This window comes from Diachasma alloeum, unplaced genomic scaffold (assembly GCF_001412515.2).
Source record: "Diachasma alloeum isolate Michigan unplaced genomic scaffold, Dall2.0 Dall_scaffold_00742, whole genome shotgun sequence".
NCBI lineage: Eukaryota > Metazoa > Arthropoda > Insecta > Hymenoptera > Braconidae > Diachasma > Diachasma alloeum.
In genome coordinates, this window is record NW_021680872.1 from 96,851 (window position 1) to 106,988 (window position 10,138).

Below are 10,138 nucleotides of genomic sequence, written 5' to 3' on the forward strand. Positions count from 1 at the left end.
GAGAGAGAGATAAACCGCAAGTCTCTTTTCCCTCCTAAAAATTTGGATTTCTGTTTTTTGAATTGAGAAATCAACAATTTGAAAATAGCAACCGTAAAAATTCATACCATGAACATTGCCGCTCAAGATTAAAAAAATTCAGTTGAACTGTATTTCCCCAAAATGACGATCAGAACTAAGAAATTTCAGCATGGTCTGTTAAGAACCTCTTTCGATGATGTGGATCGAAAGAACAGCGCGATACAAGTCATCAAGACGAATGACCAGAAGGCAGTTATGGTGCTCATACATATGCTGCTACTTTGTAATGCTGGGGGTTGTGATGTGGGCGTCGATATACCTGGCACTGGATCCGGAGAACTACAGATGGCGCCCGAGGAATGCATCGACGGTTTCAATTGCGGATCAGACGATTAAATCACCAGGAGTCTCGCCGTCCCCGAGGTCTGAGATGTCCCCTCAGCAGGGGGATATTATCATCGGACAGGACATGGATCACCTGCAGACCATGAAGCGGACGCCCCACGTGACGAGTCATGTTGAAGTTGTCCCGCATGAGCAGGTAGCTGGTGGAGAGGGTGAAGCTGCAAAAGATGAGAAGGACAAAGCTCCAGAACAAGGGCAGTATCAGTATACCGCTCCCGTTCATGATTACCCAGATCAGCACGGGATGTATGTAATGACGAAACGCCCTGTTGGTGGGGCGTCGTCACGGAATCCAGGATTTCCTCGGGGCTCAGAAATTCCGAGACGGAAACACTTGGATGTAACCAGGGACTCGAGATTTCCCGTGACGGGTCATCAACGTCAGAGAAAAGTCCTGTTTTCTCTGGATCACCGGAAGAATGATAAAGGACTGGAGGATGGCAGGGGAACTCCCGAAGTATCCGGAATTCTAGAGAGTAATTCCTCGGGAACTCCAATTGCAGATACCAAACTTCATGAGAAATCTCGGTTTTCTGCAGGATCTAAACAAGAGATTGGAGGGAGGAGGAAAGAGGGGGAAAAAATTGTTGAAGGCGCGGAAATTCCGGGTAGAAACCCGGTGACAAATTATGAATTTCAAAGTGAATTTTTTTCGTCAGATTTTAAAAACGAAGTTAGAGAACGGGAGGAAGGTCAAAGAATTCCTGGAGTCTCGGAATTTCTAGAGGGGAATTCCTCAATTGTGCTGGGAGATTCTAGAATTTCAACTGTCGATCCTGAACTCCGAGAGGAAACTCTATTTTCTACAGAATCCAGTGAAGGAATTAGAGGAACTTTTTGAAGTCTCGAAAATGCCAGGTAGAAATTCCTCTGTTAAAATGAGAAACTCCATAATTTCAATGACAAGTCTTCAATTTTAGGGGGATAATAGTCCTGACCTTGATTTCCCCTTCGTCCTTTCCAAGAAAACAAGCCTTTCCTCAAACATCTAAAATTCCTAGAACGAATTCCTCAACTCCGACCATAAATCATGCCCTTGAGTTCCCCTTCCCATTACCCCCCTGGTCTGAAGAGGAAATAAAACAAACAATTCCTCGAATCCTTAATACTCCCGGAAGGAATTCCTCAACGATAACAAAAGACTCCAAATCTCTGACTCGAACCTCTCAACCTTGAAACCTTCTCGCCCTTTCCAACAACTCGCGACGGAACCATAAAAATTCAAAGGCTACCGCCGACAATGAAATTCTCCGGAAAAAAATTAATAACTCCAGGCGTCATCATAAATCTCATTGTCATGCCCTTTGGGTCAGTCCTTGAAAATGAAGACGCAACAGCAACGAGAGAGTGTGACGGGAGAGATGAGACAGAGGCGGATGCAATGTCATCATCACCCGAAATAACGCGATCATTAGTTTGCGAAGAGAAGTTGAGCCCGTGAGAAGCAGCATCGGCATTTCGTGGAAGCGCGTCCGGTGGTAAGATAAGGCACGCCTTTACCGTTGAGTCATCATCTATATTTGATAATGATATCAGTTTTATCGGTTCTGAATATTCGAGAAATTTTGAGTCGTTTATGAGGAAGGGAGTGAGTCAGGATGACCTTGAAGTTGAAGAGTTGATGATTTAGGAAAAAATTAAGTTGAATTCGAGTGACGTGTCGGAGAAAAAATCGGGAGTCAGTCAAGTTGAATTTCCTCTTTCCGAGTGACTCAAGTTGCAGAATCAAGTTGGCGAGTCAGTTAATACCTCAAACCTGATTTTTGAGTCGGAGAAAGATGGAGAAGTGAAATCATTTGACTCAATGACGAATCATGAGCTTGCGTCACATTCGCGAGTGACTCACATTGACTCAACCGCGATTTCTGAGTCAAAATCGACTCAAAACGACTTCTTCCATCACTCGAATCAATCTCAACCCCTTGAGCAGTCGGATAACAGTCCACAAGCGATCCAAAAAGCGGCAATTCACAGTTCCAATGACTCAGACTCAAGGCGCGTTTCGCAATCGACTTAGTAGCAGTAGCAGTACTGTAACCCTATCTAATTTCGCTTTACTGCAGCTACAGTAGTTGATTCCGAAACGCACCCTCAATAAACCGAACTCATCCCTTGAAAGATGAGGCAACATCACCGGAAATCGCCCCGCGAACTTTTGGAAATCATTCTAAAAATTAAAGTCACGTAATTTCTCGACCAGTGGCAACCACTTCCGGCCCAAACTCTCATGAAAATGCAACATCCACCAACTTTACCAAATGGAGATGTTCGAGACCTTGGGCGTGCGTGCGCCAGATTTTAATAAGTTACTCCCGGGTCAGTAGTGTCGGGAGGCAATTGGACTGTAAGTGTTTCGTAACGTCCGCCTGATAGCCCTGTCAATCCAACGATAGGATACTGCTTTTAGAGCGGATTTAGCAGCACATACTGTCACCGTCTTATTGATATTCATAGTAATGATTTCGTTGTTGTACAGATAATAAAATAAAATTATATTTTTCGAAATGTATGAACATTTATTGAACCCTAGGGAGGGAAAAATTTAATTATGGACCTCTCAAGTCTGTTGATTTTAAAGATGATGTGAGGGTTATTAAAATTTAAAAAAAGTGATAATTGAAAAATTTTATTCAGTCTTTTTATTATAGTATGATCATTAGATCCACGGGAAATAATCATCGAGGATCTGAATTGCGAACTCAATGCCAAGAAAACACACGGCATTGGCCGGAAATGCCCGTATTATGACCGGTATTAGACCGTTATAGAGGGCACCAATGCCCTCCACTCGTAAAAGCTCAGGGAGAACTGAACGCATGCCCTTGGGATATTTGCCCATTGTTGATGTTTGAAGACGAGACTTGAGAACGTCCGCCGGCATTGCGACCAGCCAATTGCCGATACCTGCCACACCACCTGCGAACATCGGCTGCCAGAGCGACACCTGAAAGATTAGTCAATCATTAATTAACGATTTCTTCGAATTGCAGATCCACTCCAGTTGACTTGCTTTCACAAAAATGTGGATATCTCGAGAGCCTGATGGGATAGATAATCGAAAATAAGTTCTCTCGAAAGTCGGAAAAATTGTCGATCCAAAACCCTGATTATAAGGCCTTTTATCTTTGACGATCGTCCCGAAATCGTTAAAAAAACGAATTGGGACGGACTTTGTTTTTCGTTTTTCGCAGGTTTCTCAATAACCACTGGGGCAAAATTGTTTTTTTTTTATTTCTATTTTATGAAGAATTTTCCGATCTATCGAATGAGACATGACTCAATCCTCTACCCCCACCCCTTTTCCAAATATCGCCAAAATAGTGAAAAGGGAGGGGTCACAAGTATTACGTGATGCTCGTTTTCGGTCTCAATTCTCATCATTAGTTCGTAAACGCCGAAATAAATTCCACCAGAAGGTACATCCCTCAATAGTGTCGCACAGGTGCCGACGTACAGGTTCCTGATGCCCCCCTCCTGGTACAGTTTTAATACCGCGTCCTTGAATCCACTGTATTTGATTCCTTTTGTCTGAAAATAACGGGCGAAAGTTTCGGAAATTAGTGAGTATTATTTTGGGGGCAAGATTGGGAATGCAAGGGACCTGCATTTGTAAGAGACACTTGATTCTCTCCCCGGGGACACTGAATACGGTTGTGGTGAGACCGGAAAACATTCCAGCTAGGAACAATTGGAGTGGAGTCAAAGGCTCGTTGTTGGGGGCTGAGAGGAGTCGCTTTCCAAGACCAAAACTGAAGAAACTCAGGGCGAATATTGGAACTATTCCAATCAGGGGCGCGGTTATGCCCTAATGAGGGGGATCAATTTTTGGGAATGTCAGAGGGCGTAAAAAATTGAGTTTGGAAATTTCAAGTTTCCCTGAAAATTCAAGGACACTCCTGATTTATCAGCGGAAAAAAGAGGAAAATTTCATAGTGTACATGAATTTCCAATACGAAATTTCAAGGAAATGAAAATTCAAGAATATTTTTGCTTCATTTTCCCTCCATTTCCATTAATTTTCATGGAATAATTCAATTAAAATTTATCATTTCCATGGATTTTCCCAGGAAAATCATGAATTTTCAATGACAAAATTCCCGGAAATTTCAATGAAACTATCACTTATTGATATTTCAATTTATTGAAATTTGTTAACAGTGTAGAGACTGCATACGCACGGCCCATTGATCCTTTTGGCTTAAATTTTTTGTCATGTAGTGACATAAAATATTGTATGTCCGTCCCTGAAGTTTTATCTCACTCAAAGCTGAAAATTGAATGGTTTTCTCCTTGTGATAATATCTTTCCCAATTGATAAGGAGCATTATCTAGTGTTATTTGAGCACATGAGAGTTTCTGTTTGTTTTGGAAAATTTTATTGTTTAGATATGATATTGCAGGGACTCAAACCGGCAAAACCCGATAAAAAAAATATACGTGAAAAAATTTATTGAATTTTCATCTCATCATATATTTTCGTATATTCTATAATAATGATCCCATTCAAAAGCCCGAGAATTTTTTTTCAGTCAATCCAGATTACGAATAAAGCTCACTTTGTACAATCCCATTGCACCTTCTCGTTTCACAGTTCTAACAACAGCATCAGTTGTATTCTTGTAAACCCCAGGTGCTGCTTGCATTCTCGTTTTAATAGTGTCCAACGGATGTCCAAAAATAGTTGTTGCTATTCCCCCCACTCCCCCCGCTGTGGAAATACTGAAAATCATGAAAAATGAAACCAAAAAAATGTCCAGAAAAATGAGAAAAATATGAATATTCATCAGATCTGATCCTGAGAAGAAAACGGGTCGTGGGGTCGATAGTGACCCCATTCGATGGATCGGAGGTTTGCTCACGAAATGAAAAAAATATCGCCCATTTTGCCCCAGTGGTTATATTCGAGAAAAAATATTGGGAAAAAATTTTAAAACGAAAAAAAATTTCTAAAATTTCCATTTTTTATTCATGAGGAAACACTGTTGAAAAAATATATATTTTCATAATTTAATCTAACCTATCAGGTACTTTATAAGTGTCTGATCATGCGGTAGATCCATCCCTCGATCAGATGTTGCTCTATCGGCGCAGTTGATCCAGTTGTTGAGTTACTCTTGTTCTCATGATTCACTCGAGATAAGAAAAAAGTGAAAATAAAATGATGAGAGATGATGATGGAAATAGAACGGAAAGAAAAAAAATAAAAACAAACATTGACTCTGCGACGTCGATTGCTCGTGAATTATCGCGGCGTTTAGTCGGGAATAATCAGGAGATAATGACAAATTGCGAGGGGAGGAGTCACTTTAACCCTTATCTCACTTTTCGCTTGCACAAGTATAAAACACGGTCGCTAAGCAACTTCCGGCGACAGTCGAGTGCAGACGCGGGACTGAAAATATTTCTGCATTTCGATGGTGGGAAATTGTTATGAAGTGTTGAGGAAATTTGATTAAAAAATCGGACCCTTCGATTTTTTTCTTTTAAAAAATAGAATGGAACAAAAAAAAAATTCTTGATTTTCGAAAAAAACAGAAGAAAATACTGAGAATTATTTCGACACGAGTGTAAAAATAGTAAAGAATTTATGCGCAGTAAAATAAATTTGTCATCACAGCGCAAAACGTTTCACTGATATTTTATAGCCGACACTAATATTTCACTGGTGACTCCTCGAATTACGTTATCTCAGCATATTTTTGCTGCCGCACACGTCGTCCATCAGCACATTTTGCGTCCGAAAGTCACTTCATTACAAACCGAAGTGAATATTCACAATACGGCGTTCCCTATCGATGCTTTTCGTCTCTCGTTTCTCCCGTCTCACACAAGACAGTCCGCTCGGGTTACGATTGCCCGGGCACTTGTTTAGTCTCTTGCGTCGAACCGTTTTTTTTTACGTCCGTTAAAACGCCGAAATGTTTCTGAGAGGGGCCCGCTGTGAGGCTCCCCTCGGTCCCTCGTAAATGTCTGCCAACTACGAGAGTTACGTCTTCAGAAACATGAGTCGTACCATTGGCCTTTGCCTGTCCGGAACAGCCGAAAGTAAAAAAAAAATTTTTGAAAAATCTGAGACTCGACTTTAAATTTTTCCGGTTTGTGTCGTCCGCGATTGTGTCCGTGGCAACATCAGCGGGATAGGACGGCCTTTTTTCCATTCCGTGGGATATTTACGCAAAAAAAATTGCATTTTTGATTCCGAATGGAAGTCCTGTATTTGACCGATTTTCCGATTTTATGATTTTTTATTCTTACGAAATGGAAAATTGAATTTTTGTAATTTTTCAAAATTTCAAAAATTCAATATTCCACGGATGAAATTGAGTGACAAAATTCCAGTCGATGTACCAATTCCCCTCGAGAAGTTGAAAATTGTTATTCCTCTTGATTCATTCCAGGGGTCACCGTCGTCCCCAGCTTACATTAAACACCATCGCCCATACAATTTCACGTCAAAGAGTTGTTTAATCGAGATTACGATTTCAAAACAACTCGACTTGGTTGAGACCATTGAGACCATTGGGGAGTTAACATAAACATAAACAATGATTCAACGGGGAGAAAGAGTTCTGGTTATTATCGCTGGGTGACACGTACACTGTTATTAATATTCATCTCCGTGCGACTGGCATCCCCAGAGATTTTTATTTCGTCGAGTGCTCTCACTCGTGCGATACGTATAAAATGAAAGAAGTTGAAGTTCAATCCTAGCGCACATTATTCATTCCATCGCCTATAGTATTTATTTCTACAATTGGAGAACTTGGACAACAAGCTCCCAATTTTTTTCAGAATTTTCTCGCAGCCCCTTTCCGCGATGACTTTTTTCTGTTTTTAAAAAGATTGTTTTCGCTTAAAATTATTTTCATTTTTTTTTTTCAGTTTACAAACATTGGAAATATTTGGAAGTCTTCAGATAATGTTGATTGTACTTGTGAAAATTATTTATCGAATAATCGTAAACATTTTGGGTGTATAATCAACATCATAATTAAGGTATGATCAACGGGTCTTATTATCCTGGACGCGGGGAACGTCGAAACACGGCACGCGCCTCGTGAGGTGGCGAGCTACCTTGAATAATGACGTTGGGACCTTCACGCCGACTTCTCTCTCTCTCTCTCTATCTCTTTCCCTGGCCCCCCAATACGTGAAATTGTACGTCTCATCGGTGGAGTGCTCTCGCCGAAAATGTTTCCCCATTGGAACTAAAAAATTTGCTTCCATAAATTTTTCAACAGATTAAACTCCGTAACCGAGCCGTAAACTGATCCCCGCATTTTTTATATTTTATGATGGAAACCGCAGAATGATGGCTCAACTGGCGTGTATTTAAATTTACCCAATTGAAGTGACCCCAAGCGGGGAAAAAAAATAATGTTTTATGTTCACATAAAACGCGCAAAAATTCCAACCGTGTATTATTGCTCCTCCGTCCCACATGAGCCATAAACGTAACGCCAGCCGCAGAGGCCTGGGGTGACATTCTCCGAGTTGGGAATGCGCATCCTGATGCATCCGATAGAAGAAATTGCAAACCTGGAAGACAAAATTTGTCCCATACTTTTGCGATTCATACCGCGAAAAATTAAGTTAAAGGTGAAGGCTGTTATTTATTTTTATTTTTTAATTATTTATTCATTTATTTATTTATTTATTTTATTTATTGAACATATACAGAGATAAATATCCACGGCAAGATAAATTAAAAATAGTAGTAATTTGGAGTAACGCTTTCACTAGATCATGGACTTTTTCAGTAATCACAATGACACTGATCATTTTTTTCGAATAAAAAGTTGCATAGTGATGAGTCAGGATATTAAGAGGCGAGTGAATAACGAATGACTCTCTGGCTGTCTTCTAACTCGCGGTCCTTACATTTTGCCATCAGAATTTTTTTTCCAAGTTAAAAAAATGTAGATTCCTCTCGAGATTTTGCAATATTTTTTTTGCTTCATTTTTATTGGTTTATTGGAAGTCAGGCGAGTAAATAAAATATACTTTTCAAATAGTGACAAATAGTAGCTGACGCAAGGGCTGATCTACCAATGAGGACGGTTGCGTCCTCCCTCGTGTGACTTCCGACGTAACGGAGGTAGAGTGATGCCTGACGTGGGCCAATCCCTGAACCCCACGAAAATCGTAAAAAGGCTATCATTGATTGGAGATCGGACAACGTTTCCTCCGCAGGATGGGACGGGGCTTCTGATGTCGCCGCGGTGATAATTGCTACAAGCTGCTCAAATTATCGTATCTAAGAGGATCGGTCACCCTCGGGGTTGGACAGTCGTAAAATACCTGAGGGTGACATTTTTCTTTCACTTTTTCGTCTTCATTGGCGGAATTTTTTTCCAAAATTTTCACTCAATTATATCCGTTCAATTGCTGAATTAATTTTAATTAGATTTATCTTTCCTTATTGTTGATTTATTGAGCTTTATCAGGTTTTGAATTGAATAATGTCATGTATTACAATGCAGTGATAAATAAATAAATAAATAATATTAGTTTTCGTTCGATGGAGTCTTAAAATTTCAGCCACATGTGGAGGCTTACGTTATGGCTTTATCCTCTCCAATGCAGGCACTATACTACCCTGAATTGATTATTTAGCCGTTACCCTGATGCAGATATTTACAACGATCCAATGGACTCTCTAGTGAATATGGCAGATAAAACCGCAAAAAATTGTTATTAATGTCACATAAAACAATTACGACCCCTTTCCTTTTTATGTTTATAATCTGGATCTCTTCTCTTTGCCGCTGGACATTTATGTTAACTTCTTTTATATTAAACCTCTTACGTACATTACCTTGCGCGAATATGTAAATCGCAGTGCGTTTATTATTTCTCCCCCATTTATAGGTCTTATAATTGGCTTCCCTATGTTGACTCGAATAAACGAATACATAAATGAAATTAATTGAATAACATTAGACAATAGACATAACAATAGACATGACTATTTTATTTTACTGCACTAGGAAGGAAGATAAAATATTCTGCCTTCAAAAAGACTATGCAAGCCTCTAAAACTACTTACATTCAAGTTAATGTTGATTATTGCTCAGTTTTCAATGAATATCTCGGAATCTACGGCAGATGGCAGAATTTTTGTATAAACCTTTTTCATAGCTCTCAGTTTGCTCTCCAAAAAACATAATCACAAAAATTTCGCTATCTGACTTAGATTCGAAGATAACAGCCAAGTCGACTTGAATCGTTTTCCATTTCAAAACTGAAACGTTGGAATTTACAGTCTGCCCTTCATTCCGCCATTTGTTGCTTAATTTTTTAATCTTCTGTCTTCATTCAACTCACAGTTATATACAGTACTCTCTTTTTAACTTGCAATTTTTTCCAGTCCTTAATTTTGGAAATGCGAAAAATTCTCCCTTTTCAGAAAGTAAATGACAAAAATGAATTTACGACACATTAGTTCCAGATTAACAATAAAAGAAGATTTCTTGGTAGAGAGATTCACTCGACTTATTCCGAACAATTGTGGGCACTTTAAAAATTCACGCCTTTTTTCTCTGGCAGATATCGTAAATTTACTCGATGGACCTCAGGCACCCCGTGAAAATTCAATGAAAAGCGGGTTCGGAAAGGACCCGTGCGCGCGTCGTACACATGCCCCAGTTACAAACAGGCCCGAAACGGGCTTCCCCCATATAGCTTTACGAATTTTATGGACAGTCGCAGT

General features: G+C 39.8%; 1 protein-coding gene across 2 annotated transcripts; it reads right to left on the bottom strand.

Annotated features, from left to right (window-relative positions):
• Positions 1 to 3,082: 3,082 nt before the first annotated feature.
• LOC107044430 (mitochondrial carnitine/acylcarnitine carrier protein) lies at positions 3,083 to 6,301 on the bottom strand. Of its 2 annotated transcripts, XM_015266297.1 has the most exons (5): positions 5,444 to 6,301; positions 4,983 to 5,134; positions 4,028 to 4,231; positions 3,775 to 3,954; positions 3,083 to 3,370 (listed from the first exon to the last, which is right to left on the bottom strand). In XM_015266297.1, the coding sequence occupies exons 1-5, from the start codon at positions 5,484 to 5,486 to the stop codon at positions 3,083 to 3,085; spliced, it is 867 nt and encodes a 288-aa protein (XP_015121783.1). In that variant the 5' UTR covers positions 5,487 to 6,301. The 2 variants fall into 2 exon arrangements, 1 of the variants encoding a protein (XP_015121783.1); XR_001461342.1 differs by lacking the exons at positions 3,775 to 3,954; positions 4,028 to 4,231; positions 4,983 to 5,134 and having other exon boundaries at positions 3,291 to 3,370.
• Positions 6,302 to 10,138: the final 3,837 nt, after the last annotated feature.